The sequence below is a fragment of the Pimephales promelas genome, chromosome 20, assembly GCF_988280905.1.
Source record: "Pimephales promelas chromosome 20, fPimPro1.hap1.1, whole genome shotgun sequence".
NCBI lineage: Eukaryota > Metazoa > Chordata > Actinopteri > Cypriniformes > Leuciscidae > Pimephales > Pimephales promelas.
Genome location: NC_142788.1, coordinates 31711776 through 31730549, shown reverse-complemented (window position 1 = coordinate 31730549; position 18774 = coordinate 31711776). Strand labels below are relative to the sequence as shown.

Sequence of the window (18774 nt, the reverse complement as noted above, 5' to 3'; positions counted from 1 at the left end):
AAAAAACGGATGATAACACTGAAGAGCAACCTTAAACACAGATCAGAAATAAAACAAGAAAAACAAACAAAAGCATTCCAACGATCATCTGTCCAAACCGCCGCGGCCACGAGCCGATCATCCATAAGTAGATCTGAGTGTTTGATAGAGTGGGAAAGTAATTATATAGGCCCTATAAGCTCTTATAAAACATGTTCCCTAACAACACAAACACATTTAGCTAATTCTTTCCATCAGATGAAAACATTTCTGAATTACAACACATCCAGCATTGGTAAGTTTAACAAACAACACTGAGCTTACCACAACACAATATACCATTCCCAACATGATTAGTAAGCTGTAGATAAACCACATATTAAACAGGGTCACTGTCCTGCAGAGTTTAGCTCCAACCCTGATCAAATGTTTCTAGTGATCCTGAAGACCTTAAAAACTGCCGACTGTTTATTTACAGTACCAATGTTTACTTGCAATACCGTACTTTAGCCGTAATATGCAATTACTTCCCACTGTACTTTTACTCGGATAGTTTTTGTCCAACTTGATTTGCACTAAATCCATCTGTATATATATTCATAGTACATTCACCTGTAAACTCTAACTGCTTATAGTAACAACCATCTGTATATTATTTTTATTGCACATATCTGTAAAATTCTGTTGATAGTGATATAATATTCATCAGTATAGAGTATATTATATTCAATACATTTTACCACAGAATTAGGCTGTGTAATAGGAAAAAATACACCAGGCCTACCGCGCTTTTTTAAATCAGTAGCCATAGGCTATTGGTTCCAATTTCAATCACGATTTTGAACCAATATTTTCTTACACAAACTTTTGAAGCGGCTTTATTGGCTAATGGCGTCCGCCACCATTTCCTAAAATTTTAGGAACTTTATTCCCATATTCCTAAAACTAAACTTACATGCCAAATTAAAGTAAAATTCAGTGTTGGGAAATATATGATCGATATTATTGAACACTTTTATGAATTCTTACAACGCAATGTTTTGAGATCATGACGCTTGGGACGCTCCTCACTGAAGTTTAAGCCTTGCCAATTTAATTATTCAAGCACAAGAGTAATAAATAATTATACATTTTATTTAAAGGTGTGCCTTTCAAAGTTGAGTGCAGTCATAAAAACAAAAACTGTTTAACATTACATCATTTAAAAGCTCTTCAGATCATCTTGCGCTTGAACACATTCACTCAAAATTATGTAAACGAAAAAGAGTCATTGTAAACAGTCGGTTATGTCTTAAGTGAACATTAACAGTAGATATAAAACGATCAGTTCAGCATTAAAGCGACAGCCCCAATATTCCTGTCAGTGTTTCTAATCTCTGAAATAATCACTCGCTATCTTGAATGAACAACTTCTGTATAACTTTAATAAGGATTAACATGTTAATTTATACAAGGAAGATTATATGCAGGGTTATTTTACATTACTCTTAATGTTTTAAATGTATATAGTATTTTCAGCTGGAATCAACATCGGAATAGAGAATTGTGCTTTTTTAGTTTCCCGCCATAACTTCTTTCTGCTCACGGCTTGATTTTATTACGATTCGGATTAAACGCACATCCCTATGGATTATAAAGAAAACAATTATACTTGTAAAATTGGATAAACTGTATTTGATTTTTATAGAACTTATTAAACATGCACACACACTGAAACAGTCCCAGCCCGCTACATACGACCGACCCCAAAAAACATAAGAATTAACATCAATTAAATTTGAACCACACAACAAACCCTTAAAAAAAACACCTTACAATATTTATTGCACAATATATTATAGTTCTCAGCATGATTGTTGTTGGCTGTTCATTATTGCTTTCAAACGATTTTTTTTATGAATTGCTTGGAGCATCAAATCTAAACTTCTAAGTAAGACAGTGGACAGACCATGCAAACACACTGCTAAAGACACATGGTGAAACACACACACACACAAACAGAGGCACACACTGAAAGACACAAGCAGACACACACATATTTGGTCTTTAAAGTAAAACGTTACATTCATTAAAGCAGCTGTTGTCAGATTGTTCAGACTGCGGTCTGAGGGACAGGTATGATGGTGATGATGTCAGAACAGTGGCTTTGGTTGGAGATGTTCAGTGAAGCGCTTCTCTACATGTGGCTGCAGCTGCTCGGGATGTGCTTGTCTCTTCAGGTCACGCTGGTGCTGAACGCCGTCCTTCATCACGGAGAGTTAGCGGGAGAACCCTTCAGACTGCTGAGAGCCGCGTGGATGCGGAAGTGAAGCCGCGACTCCATCGAATAATCTTTATAATTCAGCCTACAAACACACAATCAACTCCCAAATCATTTCATGACTACATGAAGAGTTCAGATGCAAAAGCCTCTAAGTGCCATTTGAAATTTTCTTCTAGAATGATCATTTTTGTCAAGCTTGTATATTTAAGTTCAGTAATTTCACTTAAATGGCAATTACCTATTAATTGTTATTTAATTGAAATTACTGAACTTAAATATACAAGTTTGATAAAAAACATCATTAAAGAAGAAAATTTCAAATGGCATTTAGAGGCTTTTGCATCTGAACTCTTCATATGTCTTTTCCATTAGATGTCCTTTTAAACCACAGTAAGGATAAATTATTTAACTTTAATGACTATTAATTCAATTTGACAAACTCAGACTCTTTGACGACCAGCTTTCTTTTTTACTTATAACAAACGATCATATTTTCATTGATACGTTTACTCTCACTTACAAAACCAGACGATATTCAAATCTCTAAACGGAAGAAAATCGACTGACATTTAATTCTCGTAATAGAACAAAACTGACCAATATTTAAATCTCTAAGCTTGGAGTTGTGCTCGACTTCAGAGGGGATACACACATACAGTCCTGCTCTCTCACACACACACACACGCACACACACACACACACACACTCCTGTGGTTTTAAAGTAAGCTTGAAGCACTTTTTGTCTTAATCAGGTGTGTTTGATTAGCGCTGAAGTGAACAGTGTCGTGTGAAACGACTCACTTGGCTTCCTCGATGAAGCGTGTAGCCTTGATGTAATCGCCCTGTTGCTTGTAGAGTAAACCCAGCTCAAACAGGCTGAAGGGGATCAGATAGTGATCGTAACGGATGCGCTTCTCACTGCAAACACACAGTCATCATCAAAACACTGCAAACACTCTTCCTCATTCTAAACAGTCTAGATCTTATCTTATAACAGGTCATCTGTTGTGAAATTTCAATGAGACGTTAAAAAAAAGATAGTTTCAGGCTATAATAGAGTTAAATAACGTGGTCAATGAGTGACGCAGGCCGCGGCTGGTTGTGGATATAACATCAGATTCAGAACTAATGTACTATAATTTAATTTAACATTTTCACAACCCTCTCACAATGCTTTTACAGTTTGAAAGTGTGTAAGTGATTGTGTGTGTGTGTGTTTACCTGCTGATCACCTGTGTGAAGCACAGTTCGGCCTGCAGTAATCTGCCCAAATGTTTCAAACATAAACCCTTTAACATCTGCACCAGACACTGGTCATCAGGGTGAAACTCAGACGGGTCTGAAACACACACACACACACACACACACGTTTGTTTCTCATGGGCACTGCATCAAGAGCGTAGGTTTGATGTTGACAAACCACTTTTGACTGCAATTTCATCTTCATCTTGCACACATTACGTAATCAGGTTGAAAGGTCACACGTGATGTAACTGGAAGTACAGACCTAGTGTTTACAAAATGAACGTCAAACGCAATTTACAAAATAAATATTTTCTTTAAATAAAAGGTAAAACTACAATGTCGGACAATCGATGGTGATTTTGAAGCTGCAGGAGAAAGAGTTTTTCGCCCTATCCTACATTTACAAACAGGAACACGCCATCCACCCATCCACCCATCCATCGAGTTCGTTCATCCATCCATTCACCCATCCATCCATCCATCCATTGAGTTCGTTCATCCATCCATCCATCCATCCATCCATTGAGTTCGTTCATCCATCCATCCATTCACCAATCCATCCATCCATCCATCCATTGAGTTCGTTCATGCATCCATCCATCCATTCACCCATCCATCCATCCATTGAGTTCGTTCATCCATCCATCCATCCACCCATCCATCGAATTCGTTCATCCATCCATCGAGTTAATCCATCCATCCATTCACCCATCCATCGAGTTCGTTCATCCACCCATCCATCCATCCATCCATCGAGTTCGTTCATCCATCCATTCTCCCATCCATCCATCCATCCATTCACCCATCCATCCATCCATCCATCCATCCACCATCCATTGAGTTCGTTCATCCACCCATCCATCCATCCATCCATCCATCCATCGAGTTCGTTCATCCATCCATTCTCCCATCCATCCATCCATCCATCCATCCATCCATCCATTGAGTTCGTTCATCCATCCATCAATTCACCCATCCATCCATCCATCCATCCATTCATTGAGTTCGTTCATGCATCCATCCATCCATTCACCCATCCATCCATCCATCCATCCATCCATTGAGTTCGTTCATCCATCCATCCATCCATCCATTGAGTTCGTTCATGCATCCATCCATCCATTCACCCATCCATCCATCCATCCATTGAGTTCGTTCATCCATCCATCCATCCATCCATTCACCCATCCATCCATCCATCAAGTTTTTTCATCCATCCATTCTCCCATCCACCCATCCATCGAATTCGTTCATCCATCCATCGAGTTAATCCATCCATCCATCCATCCATCCATCCATCCATCCATCCACCCATCCATCCACCCATCCATCCATCCATCCACCCATCCATCGAGTTCGTTCATCCACCCATCCATCCACCCATCCATCCACCATCCATCCATCCATCCACCCATCCATTGAGTTCGTTCATCCACCCATCGAGTTAATACATCCATCCATCCATCCACCCATCCATCCATCCATCCATCGAGTTCGTTCATCCATCCATTCTCCCATCCATCCATTCACCCATCCATCCATCCATCCATCCATCCATTGAGTTCGTTCATCCATCCATCAATTCACCCATCCATCCATCCATCCATTCATTGAGTTCGTTCATGCATCCATCCATCCATTCACCCATCCATCCATCCATCCATCCATCCATTGAGTTCGTTCATCCATCCATCCATCCATCCATTGAGTTCGTTCATGCATCCATCCATCCATTCACCCATCCATCCATCCATCCATTGAGTTCGTTCATCCATCCATCCATCCATCCATTCACCCATCCATCCATCGAGTTTTTTCATCCATCCATTCTCCCATCCACCCATCCATCGAATTCGTTCATCCATCCATCGAGTTAATCCATCCATCCATCCATCCATCCATCCATCCATCCATCCACCCATCCATCCATCCATCCACCCATCCATCGAGTTCGTTCATCCACCCATCCATCCACCATCCATCCATCCATCCATCCATCCATTGAGTTCGTTCATCCACCCATCGAGTTAATACATCCACCCATCCATCCATCCATCCATCCACCCATCCATCCATCCATCCATCCACCCATCCATCGAGTTCGTTCATCCACCCATCCATCCACCCATCCATCCACCCATCCATTGAGTTCGTTCATCCACCCATCGAGTTAATACATCCATCCATCCATCCATCCACCCATCCATCCATCCATCCATTGAGTTCGTTCATCCATCCACCATCCTCTTCCGCTTGTTCGGGGCCGGACATCTTGGATGACATAAATGATCAAGATATTTAGATTCGGAAGTGAACTCCTCCTTTAATCTGATCGTGACTCACTGGGATCGTTGCGCAGCTGCTCCTCCGCTCGCTCGATGGTCACCAGTAAACTCTCCGTATAATCCGCTCGTTTCCCAACGATGGTGAAGCCGTTCCACACGTACATCATTTCCTGTGTGAGGAACCGTAGATGCATGACTTCCTGACCTCTTGATTTACTTGTGTTTATTTGTTGTGTGTGTGTGTGTAGCTGTGTGTGTGACGCACCAGCGCAGGGATCACCAGTTTGACTGGCACGGCCGCCGAGTATCTCCGGGATTTCCTCACGGCAAACTTCTCCGTAGGGATGGACTTCCCGGCCAAACGCTGCTTCAGTCCCTCCACCTGCCTGAGGAACACCATAGCATCAGCCACACACACACACACACACACACACACACAGCCCTGAACGGACCGAGCGAGAGACACACCTGAACAGATCCACGATACTCTCTCCAGTCACCTTCACCTCCTCCTCCGACATCATGCTCAGAATAGCAGCTTTCTGATACACGTAAATGGCCTGAAACCAACACACACACACACACACACTCATCATGCTTCGGGAAAGTGTGTGTGTGTGTGTGAGCGAGCGAGCGTGTGTTACCTTAGACCAGCGGCTCTCTCTGCACAGTAGATCAGCGTATCGGTACGCATCGGCCCACTGCTGCTGGAAGGAGTGGCACCACATCAGCTCCCAGTAACACAGATGATGCACCTGACGCCACTGCTGCTGCGCACCGACACACTCCTGGAACTTCACCACCGCCTGAGGGACACACACACATTACCACACGAGCCACCGCTGCACACACGAGCACACGCGTCACACACCCTCACCGTCTCGAAGTTTCCCCTCAGTAGGGCGATCCGAGCCGAGTAAAACAGGATGATGGAGCCCTGCAACACAAACACACAAGCTGAAGAAAACAGTGACGGATTACTGAACAGAGTATGCGTTTGCTGTTGATTGGATGCTCAGATGTGGGCGTGGCTTTCAAATATCTAGGCGGGGCTGAGTGTGAGCTTCAAGTGCATTGAGGAAAGGGAGTGTGTGTGTGTCAGTGAGTGAATGAGAGTATGAGTGAGAGAGAGTGTGTGTGTGTGTGTGTGTGTGTAAGATTGTCTGGGCTCCAAGCATCATATTTGTGTTAAATGCATCAAAGCTGCCACAAAACAAGGAGCCCTGCACATATCTGTGTGTGTGTGTGTGTGTGTGTGTCGAGGTTCTCACTCGAGGAAATCTCTCGATGTACGGCTCCAGCAGAGCTTCGGCCTCCACCAGGTTTCCCTCCCCAGTGCCTGAAACACAATAAACACTCAGTATTACGACACAAACAGCAGCTGCACGAACAGGACAACTTCACAATAAACACAAACACGGCAGATTCAAGAAGTCTGGAACACAACACACCACTTTACCACGATTTTCAGACTGGAAGCTTCGAAAGTATATATATATATATATATTCAACTGAAATTAATATATTATTCAAAAACTTGCCATTGCATTATTTCTCATTTTCAGTGAAATAAAAAAAATCATATTAACAAAATATCTAAAATAAATAAATAAAAGCTTGTTAATTGTTTGAAATTGAAGAAATTAAGACAATACTAAAAATATAAATATTAGCATTCTAATTTTACAGTTGCACTGTTATCATATTTCTGAATAATAAACTGAAATAAACAATAATAACTATACAGACATTTCAAATATATATAAATCAGGGTCATTATTGTCAAAACAAGAGTGAGAGTGTTTAAATTCAATTAAAATTAAGATTAAATCAAATATTTAATGAAAAACAAAAAATATATAAACTTATAAATAAAAATGAACTAAAACTGCAACTGAAATATAAATATAAGCAATTTAAAAAAATACATAAACTGACAAAAGCACAATGCAACGACTAAAAATTACCATTAAAATAAAATAAAAAAGACAATTAATAAAATTATTTAAAAATACACTGATATATACACTATTTTGCCAAATGATTCGCATTGTCTGCCTCTACATGACCCCTCCACCAAACAACCCCGCACCGTAACCCCCCCTCCAACAAACAGAAACGTTTGTATATAAATATAAATATAGCTGATTTTTCTGATGGCGTTTTCCTCTGTAACTAAAAGTGTGTTTGAGCGCTGGTTACCGAGGATCAGAGAGACGTAAGTGTTGTAGAAGAGCAGCGTCAGCACACACAGGATTGATCTGAGACTGTGACCAGCGGCGCCGTCCCGCAGCTGAGACAGACCGAACTCCTGCGGGAGGGAAACGGCCCCGTTAGAGAGTGTGTGTGTGTGTGGATTACATTAGAGGTCGACCGATTGATTGGGCGATCAGTGAGCAACACACACCCAGTCTCACAGCGAGCGGATCGTAAACTCTTCCTCAGACACTGAAGCCATATTGAGTTATATCAATACTGTTGATTATAAACATGGGGCAAGCTTCATATTTAAATATCGGCCGCCGTGATTTCTAAATATCGGCCAGAGAACAGCCCACCTCGGTCGACCTCTAGATTACATCTTCAATAAAACACTTGTATTTGGGTTAAGGAGTGAAGTGTGAAGCTTAAATTCGTTCTCCGCTAGTTACTCACTCGGTTCCCTGAGAAGCCGATGAACTCCAGCAGTCGAAGGATCCGTGCCGGCAGTAAAGACAGCATCTGCACACACAGGTCAGAGTTCAAGCATCACTTCAAGTCCAGTTTATCCACATGTACAATGACTGGGTCATTTCTGCACTTCCTGTCTCATGAACTGACCAGGTTGAAGGAGCCAATCCCCAGCTTGACTCCGCCCTCAAACTGTCTGAAAGCCTCGCAGTCTCCGCCCACTCCCTGAGGCATGTTCGACACACTCTGGCAGTCCCTAAACACACACACACACACGAGAGATGTATATGTTCTAATGTATTTTATCTCAAAATGTACTAAATTGATTATTTATTGAAAACAGTTGATCACAAAAAATATATCATCAATTATTATATTAAATTAACATATATTAGTATAAATTCTATTATTTTAAATTGTATTAAATATTATTAGATAAATGTCAATCATTTAACAAACAAGTATGCATTACTTCATTGTAATTTGTACATAGTTTAATACATTTTTTGCTAACTGTGATTTGTATATGGTCATTTCTGAAATGCATAACTCGTTTAAAAGCAGTTTTACCGTCCATGTGTACATGTGTGAAAAGTGCTATACAAATAAACGTGAATGGAATTATTTTATATTATTTAATGTTATATTAAAATACAATAATATATTGAAAAAACGGTTTATAATATAAATATAATATTTGTACAGCTTTCATGCAGTATATTAAATCATACGTTTAATTCAGGCAACAACCATCCATTAATTGTTGATTTCAGACTCACTTGTAAATTTGATAACTTGTGCGTACTTTGATTCCTCCTTTAATAAAACTGATCATGTTTTCATCCTAAAATAAACAGAAGGCAGTGATGAATGTCTTATATTTCTTAATATCACAGAAGCTTGTTTCTAGAAAGGGTAAACTTGCAATTGCCTCTTAATTATGTGGACGAAACAAGCTTCCATAAATCTTGATTTATTATTGAAATATATTATTTATTCCTCTGGCAAACATTTCATTGTTAATATTATTTTACTTCACTGGATAAAAATAATTTTCTTATAACTCAAGAAACACTGAGCAAAGAGTTTCTCTTGTTTTCAACGTCATGTAAAATGTATTAGATTTATGCTTAAAACAAACAAGAAAAGATTATTTGCTAAGCAGGAATATTAGTTAACTAAACCTGAAACAACAAACATAAAAAAACAACATTTCCATAACACAAATAAAATACAACATAAAAAACTTTAAGCTAGTTAAAATATTAAAAACTACAATAGTATTTCACTGATATTATGATAATTGAAATAGATAAGACGTGATTTTATATTTTAGGCATGGTTTAGTAATATGAATAGCCGGACACATGGCGCATGCAGATGTTATTTTGGAAACACTTTACACTTTAATGTATTAACTAACAATGCGCAATACATTTGTTAATGTTAGTTCATAATAATACAGCCATTCGTTGTTTGTTCATGTTAGTTCACAGCGCAGTAACTAATGTTACATGATTTTAATGATGTATTAGTAAATGTTGAAATTAACATTAACAAAGATTAATACATGCTGTATAAATGAAGTTCATTGTAACTAATGTTAACTAATGTACCTTATTGTAAAGTGTTACCGTTATTTTTGTGTGTATTTTGTTTGATTTCATTGGTTTGTGTGCGAGTGTGTGTGTGTTTTTGCTGCTGTAACATGTTGAGTTTGGATTACTAATGAAGTATCGTATCGTATTCTAAGAAAAAACTGTTTCCAAGTTATTAGTCAAGCCGACGTAAACACGATGGACTGAAGTGAAACGGGTCACTGACCTGTACAAATGTTAGTGTGGCTTTCTGCAGCAAACACTCAGCGTAGCAGATCTCCGCATGCATCTCCTCTGCACACACACACACACACACACACACACACGTAAGAACTGACTGGCTGCACTGTGCCAAGTGCAAAGTTAGATGGAGGTGGTGTGTTTGAGCAGAAACATGATCGTGACTCTCCTGTTCGAACTTGAACGAATCAAAATGAATGAATCTTTTTCCAAGTCATTTGGTTCATTCAACGAACGAAACAAACGAATTGACTCGGAAAAAGATTCGTTCATTTTGATGAACGAGTTCGAACAGGAGAGTCACGAATGCGCATCACAGAACAGAGCAAGGTGAGCATTTGTGGGGGCCATGGTGAGGGGTTGTTCGGTGGAATATTAACTCCATATGTAACCCTACAGATTAAGAATGGGGCATCATTAAAGTTCATGTGCACACACAAACGCATTCAGACCCGTACAGAGTCTCACACACACACACACCGTCTCTCAGGCTGTCTGACGGCTGTTTGGACAGCAGGCTGGAAATGGACCCGACCACTGAGTTTCTCTTCCTGAACCTGCGGACAGACGGAGAACATCAGATCATCAGAGTCCGGAAGCTTCAGCACATCAGTGTGTGTGAGCCGCACCTCTGGCAGGTCTGTAAGGCATCTTTGATGGTCGCCATTCCGGTCTGGATGTCTTTGTGCTCGAAGGTCATGGTGGCCTGCATGGCCATAATACTGCTGTAGCCCAGCGCGTGATACATGCTGTCCTTAGACCTACACACACACACACACACACACACACTTCAGCAAGTTAAACCTTGTAATTGTATAAACGTCCACCTTCAGCTTGAGCTTCGCCTCACACTGATTCATTGACTCACTGACTGACTCGGACTCACTCAGTCACTGACTCACTCACTGACTCACTCACTGACTCACTCACTGACTCACTCACTCACTCACTGACTCACTCACTGACTCACTCACTGACTCACTGACTCACTCACTGACTCACTCACTCACTCACTGACTCACTCACTGACCCACTCACTGACTCGCTCACTGACTCGCTCACTGACTCGCTCACTGACCCACTCACTGACTCACTCACTGACTCACTCACTGACCCACTCACTGACTCACTCACTGACTCACTCACTACTCACTCACTGACTCACTCACTCACTGACTCGCTCACTGACTCACTCACTGACTCACTCACTGACTCACTCACTGACTCACTCACTGACTCACTCACTGATTCACTCACTGACTCGCTCACTGACCCACTCACTGACTCATTGACTCACTCACTGACTCACTCACTCACTCCGTGACTCACTCACTCACTCACTGACTCACTCACTGACTCACTCACTGACTCGCTCACTCACTCCGTGACTCACTCACTGACTCGCTCACTGACTCGCTCACTGACCAACTCACTGACTCGCTCACTCACTCCGTGACTCACTCCGTGACTCACTCACTCACTCACTGACCCACTCACTGACTCACTCACTGACTCACTCACTCACTTCACTGACTCGCTCACTCACTGACTCACTCACTCACTGACTCGCTCACTCACTGACTCGCTCACTCACTGACTCGCTCACTCACTGACTCGCTCACTCACTGACTCACTCACTCACTGACTCGCTCACTTCACTGACTCGCTCACTCACTGACTCGCTCACTTCACTGACTCGCTCACTTCACTGACTCACTCACTTCACTGACTCGCTCACTCACTGACTCGCTCACTCACTGACTCGCTCACTTCACTGACTCGCTCACTCACTGACTCACTCACTCACTCACTGACTCACTCACTGACTCACTGACTCACTCACTCACTGACTCACTCACTCACTGACTCACTCACTCACTCACTCACTCACTGACTCACTCACTGACTCACTCACTGACTCACTCACTGACTCACTCACTGACTCACTCACTGACTCACTCACTGACTCACTCACTGACTCACTCACTGACTCACTGACTCACTCACTGACTCACTCACTGACTCACTCACTCACTCCGTGACTCACTCACTCACTCACTGACTCACTCACTGACTCACTCACTGACTCGCTCACTCACTCCGTGACTCACTCACTGACTCGCTCACTGACTCGCTCACTGACCAACTCACTGACTCGCTCACTCACTCCGTGACTCACTCCGTGACTCACTCACTCACTCACTGACCCACTCACTGACTCACTCACTGACTCACTCACTCACTTCACTGACTCGCTCACTCACTGACTCACTCACTCACTGACTCGCTCACTCACTGACTCGCTCACTCACTGACTCGCTCACTCACTGACTCGCTCACTCACTGACTCACTCACTCACTGACTCGCTCACTTCACTGACTCGCTCACTCACTGACTCGCTCACTTCACTGACTCGCTCACTTCACTGACTCACTCACTTCACTGACTCGCTCACTCACTGACTCGCTCACTCACTGACTCGCTCACTTCACTGACTCGCTCACTCACTGACTCACTCACTCACTCACTGACTCACTCACTGACTCACTGACTCACTCACTCACTGACTCACTCACTCACTGACTCACTCACTCACTCACTCACTCACTGACTCACTCACTGACTCACTCACTGACTCACTCACTGACTCACTCACTGACTCACTCACTGACTCACTCACTGACTCACTCACTGACTCACTCACTGACTCACTGACTCACTCACTGACTCATACCAGGGTTTGAGGAGATCCAGGGCTTCAGAGAACTTGTTGTTGAGGACGAGGTTGAGGGCCATGGTGCACTCCTCTATAGACGTTCGCAGGTCCATCTTAGACGCCCTGAACACACACACACACACACTATATTCAGACACATTATCCGACTGGTCCTGATAGGGATGATCTGATGTGATACTCACACTGGGATGCGATCAAACGCGTCTTGAAAACAGTCCTGAAACAAACACAACAGATAATGAACATAAACGCGTGTGTGTGTGTGTGTGTGTGTGTGTGTGTGTGTGTGTGTGTGAGATGTAGAGCAGCTGCAGTGCGGAAACACACACACATTCTCTGTCAGATCAGATGGTTCACTAACACGATTGTGTCTATTTATATATTCTCAGTTATGTAACTCCGTCTGTCTGACACACAAACCTGACGCTTCATCACCATATGAACATATACAATATCCGATAATACACACTGTAATCATTTACATAATAATACAGATCATATATATATATATATGAAGCCCTTCCCCCGTCTTTTGCAATAATTGACATATATTACAGACGCTGGCATTATTCAGACCCACTGAAAACTCTACAGTTATAATGCATTAGGCCTCATGTTCAAGTGTGTGTGTGTGTGTTTAATAGAGACATGATTTACGGTCATCAATATTTAACTGAATGTGTCAAAGTGCAGCACTGAAAAACAAACATTGTGAATAAAAGCACCGCCACATTAGCTAAACATGAACTAACAACTAACAGCCTTTACTGGTTCATTATTAAGATCGAAGGTTGGTATTGTTCAGTAAAGCACTGAGACCAACATGAACATCTGTGTGTGTGTGTGTGTGTGTGTGTGTGTGTGTGTGTGTGTGTGTGTGTGTGTGTTTGTGTAGAGTTATTCAGTGTTTCTCAGCTCCTGAAACACCTCTATTGTGGCTTTGAACAAACATGTCACTCGTGACTGGAATGCTGGAAAACCACTAACACCCTTCCAACACTGAAGACTTACAACCTGTGTGTAAGAGTGTGTGTGTGCGTGTGTGTGAGGTAAAGAAACCTTTGGACAGTCTTTAGACGAAAAGCTGCATTCCTGGATTTTAATTGGGTTAGGCCCTGTCCTCCTCCATGGACTGGTGTACAGAACAGCTTGTTTCACCCAGTGCCTCCCAGTCCAGAAAGATCAACAAGAACTCGCTGGATCTCGACTAAAAGTCCATTGGTGGATCCAAAACATTGAGCCTGTGCCACTAAAGTGTTGATAACCAGCCTCTTATCCGAAGTAAAATCAACTGTGCTATCCCAGTCAGCTCTAATATTAGAAACTCATCCGCATTCACATGTTCAAACATTCACTCAGTTTTTAAATATAATTATTCTATCTGCACCTCTGTTTGGAGCATAAATATTAACAAACGCAAAACATCATCAATTTTTGCTTTTACAAGAAGGCGGCGCACGTTTTCTAATTCTACTTTTGACACTATATCAAGGAGTACGGCTACTCCAGTGTGCTCACAACACAATCCCCAATCTCTCATCACTATCAGCTTCCGGTAAAAAGTGCGATTCTTTAAGATTAAAGGGATACTTCACCTCTGGAAGGATGAATGTGTATTTAAAATGGGTCATTTAAAGCTCACTTACGATAAACATAAAAAATCTGACAGATTTTGGTCCACATGGTCCTCCCTTTGGGATTATATAAAGGAACTCCCTTAACTTCCAATCTAAAGGATGCTAAGTCAATGTGACCTTGTTTATGTGTGGTAGTTATTTAATTTTTTTTTCAATTATTACTGTCTTTTATGTTATGTACACCTTGTAATACAAATAGAACTTTGTTGTGATTCTGTAAATGTAAATTATTTTCTATTGTGGGCAAACAATAAAAAATGGGTCATTTATGTAGAAGAAATGTGAAATTATTTTTGAATTTGGAGCTTTCTAGACTGAGAAAAGCCAGAAAATGTCATTTTGGCTTATGTGGATGAAAGACAACAACTCCCAGAATGCACTTGCTTCGCCGCCCAGAGTCACCCACTCAAGTCAGCCCAGCATACTGACCTCTCCATCCCTCCTGCTGCTGAGAGCCAACCACCATCTCCCCATCTCTCCGTGACCCGACCATACGCGCCAACCCATGTGACCGAGGCTGTCGAGCCCCACTGTCGCGGTAATGCAGTTTCATTGGCAACGGATCCGTACGGCAAAACACAATATCTGCCCAACCACCGTCATTCACGCAATACACATAATGTCTGTAAATCAAACTATACAAATAACCTACAGACTCTTCAAGTTTCCCAGAACTCTACGACACCGTAGCGTGGCGGCCTGTACACGGCCCACCTCTCCTCTCCTCTCCTTCAGATCAGCGACGCATCTACTGGAACAAGTTCTTTCACACGCAATCTATTTTGTATTGATATGACATCATATCCCACACTTCTGTACACTCGTAACTGAGCTCAAGAAACCAACTTCCGCTTGATCCAGGAAGTCCTCCAGAGTACACACACACACACACACACACACACCTCCAGATGACGGACTCAACTCAAACACTCCTGAACATCTCCATCCATCCACACACACGCTATCGTCAGTCTCAAACTGTAAACCGCCTCCACTCGCCTGTTCAACCTTTTGTTCAACGATTTGTTTTTCAGTTGTGAGTGCACTTCTTTCACCAGCGTGAGTGAGAGAGTGAGAGTGAGAGAGAGAGAGAGAGAGTGAGAGAGTGAGAGAGAGAGAGAGAGAGAGAGAGAGTGAGAGAGTGAGTGTGAAGTAACATCTGTTTCCTCTGCAGTGGAAAAAACAGTAACTGGATCTGCTGCTAGAAGAGCAACACACACACACACACACACACACACACACACACACACACACACACACACACACACACACACACACACACACACACACGACTGCTTCGGGTGTTTATCAATAAATAAACATCATGCAGTGCTTAGATACAGACACACACACACACACACACTAAAAGCCTTTCAACACATGACCACAGTGCAGTTATGAGTGTGTGTGTGTGTGTGTGCGTTTTAGGATAAGTGGTCTTCCAGCGAGCTGAAGCACCTGGTTGCCATGGAAACGCTTCCATCAAGAAATGATATGCATCGCACATTCACTGTTATTATGATCACATAAACAATAAAATCATGACGGTAACCATGTTATTGCTATAATAAACATAAGTTACATAGAACGAAAAAAAAACCCCACGATACTGCGGCGAACATCATCAAAAAAAAAAAAGTTTAACGTGAGTGAATAAATTAACAGCACGCGTAACCTTTATGACGTCACTGCAGTTTCGTTATTCACACCGAGCCAGTGTGTGTGTGTGTGTGTGCTTAAATCAGTGGCTGGTGACTTTATGAGGAAACACACACAAACACACAGTGGAGTGCTCTATGGAGCGCGCTGAGGCCGGAAGCGTTAACCGTCAGCATCTGCACGGGAACGCGCTCGTCTGCTCACCGGGTTTGGACCGGTTCGGACATACAGCCGGTGTTCGCGGGCAGATATTGGACACTCACCTCCTCCGGGTCCGCGCCGTCCGCTCCGGTACCGGCCCGAGCCATGGCGCTGTGTTTCCCTGAGATCCGCGCGGAATGTTAACGCTCGGACATCTGCACCCGTGCGTGTTCTTCTGACGTTCTGCTTTGCTCACCGCACGGACACGCCCACGGAGCCGTCACGTAGGGCGGGGCATTCCATAATCACTATGGTAACGATCGTAAAAATACCATAATCGCTACAGTTATTGTTGCTGTAAGCCGTCGTGGTTTCGTGTCACGCAACGGATTCCTTAAAGTTCATTGAACCCGATTATGCTGAATTATGTGTCCAGATCATGAATATGAATCGAGTCCACTCCTGGTAAACTTTCAAGTACATAACCTAATTTAATATTCATGAGCCACGCCTCGTCCGCTTCGGTGGTTCGCCCACAGACAGACGCCAGTCAGTTTGGCACGTGACGTCAAGGAGTTATAATTCATGAGCTGCATCTTCGCCATACACACACTGTTAAAGCCACTGTATGTATATATATATTGTGTGTGTGTATATGTATATACACACACACACTATATATATATATATATATATATATATATATATATATATATATATTATATATATCTATATATATATATATATATATATATATTATATATATAGATAGATATGCAACTATGTAAAAGAAACAATTCTAAACTGTATACGTGTACAGTTTATACACAAATATATATATATATATATATATATATATATATATATATATATACACATATGCATCTATATGAAGAGTTCAGATGCAAAAGCCTCTAAATGCCATTTGAATTTTTCTTCTAAAATGATCATTTTGATCAAGCTTGTATATTTAAGTTCAGTAATTTCACTTAAATGGCAATGAAGATTACCTATTAATTGCCATTTAAGTGAAATTACTGAACTTAAATATACAAGCTTGATAAAAATGACCATTCTAGAAGAAAATTTCAAATGGCATTTAGAGGCTTTTGCATCTGAACTCTTCATATATACTCTGTATACACACACACACACACACACACACACACACACACACACACACACACACACACACACACACACACACACACACACACATATTTAGAAGTGCTTTGCCTTCAGAAAATATAGTTCCCAGTATTTATATGGTTAAAAGATGTCTGTCTCATGTGACCTTGTTTTTTGTACACTCTGTGACTACACAAATCACAACATGTAAATAGGAAAATGTTTGCGTCATTTTGTCACTTAGTTGGATTAGTATGCTAGCTGCAACCATTTACATCCAGTCTTTGTGCTAAGCTAGGCTAGCGGTGGGTGCGTCTAACAGACTTATAGCACACACAGAGATGAAAAAGGTATGTATGGACTTATTCAACTCTGGGGGATAAGGTGAATAGGCTGAAGTCCCAAAAAAGTCCGAGTGTTCCTTTAAAGTTAACATAATCTGACTGAGGAATCTTGAGACGAGTAAATATTGTAACTGTGGTCAAATGTAAATTAGCTTGTGCCTATTTAACTTTATTATTTAATTCTGCAATTTGCCTTCATTAGCGATTATCATCAGTTTGATTAGACAGATACTAATTAAACTGAACAGACAATGGCATCTCTGAATTCAATAATGAAATGCTTTTAACTGAAAACTTAATGTTTAATTTTATTATTATACATTATTACTGACACTCCATCCTCCAATTTGATACTGTTAAGTGATTTTATGTTACAGTATATTTTAATCTTTGATGACAGGTAATAAAAATACAACAGATAATGTTAGCCCTGGTCCAATTAAAAAACATTAACAAACAGAACTCAGGACATTTTTGCTCATGTAAAGTATCCCTCATGTCATGTTCTAGACTCGTTATATTTAGCTTAAAAAAAAATCCCCCTTAATATTGTGGTCAGTATTTGCTCAGTGGTGTCGAATATTGATATTTTTCAAGGTATCGTATCGAAGTTAAAAATTCTAGTATCGTGACAACACTAATATATAAACACACACACACTATATTATATAATGAGTATATGAAGAGTTCAGATGCCAAAGCCTCTAAGTGCCATTTTAAATTTTCTTCTAAAATTATATACATATACACATTTATATAAAAATAGATATACATTATATACATGCTTCAGTAATCCAATTTTGTGTAAAAACCAAACGTGCAGAGTTTCTGATCATAAATTAAGATG

General features: G+C 41.2%; 1 protein-coding gene across 1 annotated transcript; it reads right to left on the bottom strand.

The window, feature by feature from the left end:
• Positions 1-1376: 1376 nt before the first annotated feature.
• ttc39b (tetratricopeptide repeat domain 39B) lies at positions 1377-16799 on the bottom strand. The gene is made up of 19 exons (XM_039652288.2): positions 16578-16799; positions 13201-13235; positions 13016-13120; positions 10910-11041; positions 10761-10837; positions 10267-10334; positions 9222-9286; positions 8593-8698; positions 8428-8493; positions 7975-8083; positions 7044-7111; positions 6650-6709; positions 6417-6578; positions 6241-6332; positions 6038-6158; positions 5831-5942; positions 3464-3581; positions 3044-3160; positions 1377-2324 (listed from the first exon to the last, which is right to left on the bottom strand). The coding sequence occupies exons 1-19, from the start codon at positions 16620-16622 to the stop codon at positions 2228-2230; spliced, it is 1755 nt and encodes a 584-aa protein (XP_039508222.1). The 5' UTR covers positions 16623-16799; the 3' UTR covers positions 1377-2227.
• Between the last annotated feature and the right edge of the window lie 1975 nt (positions 16800-18774).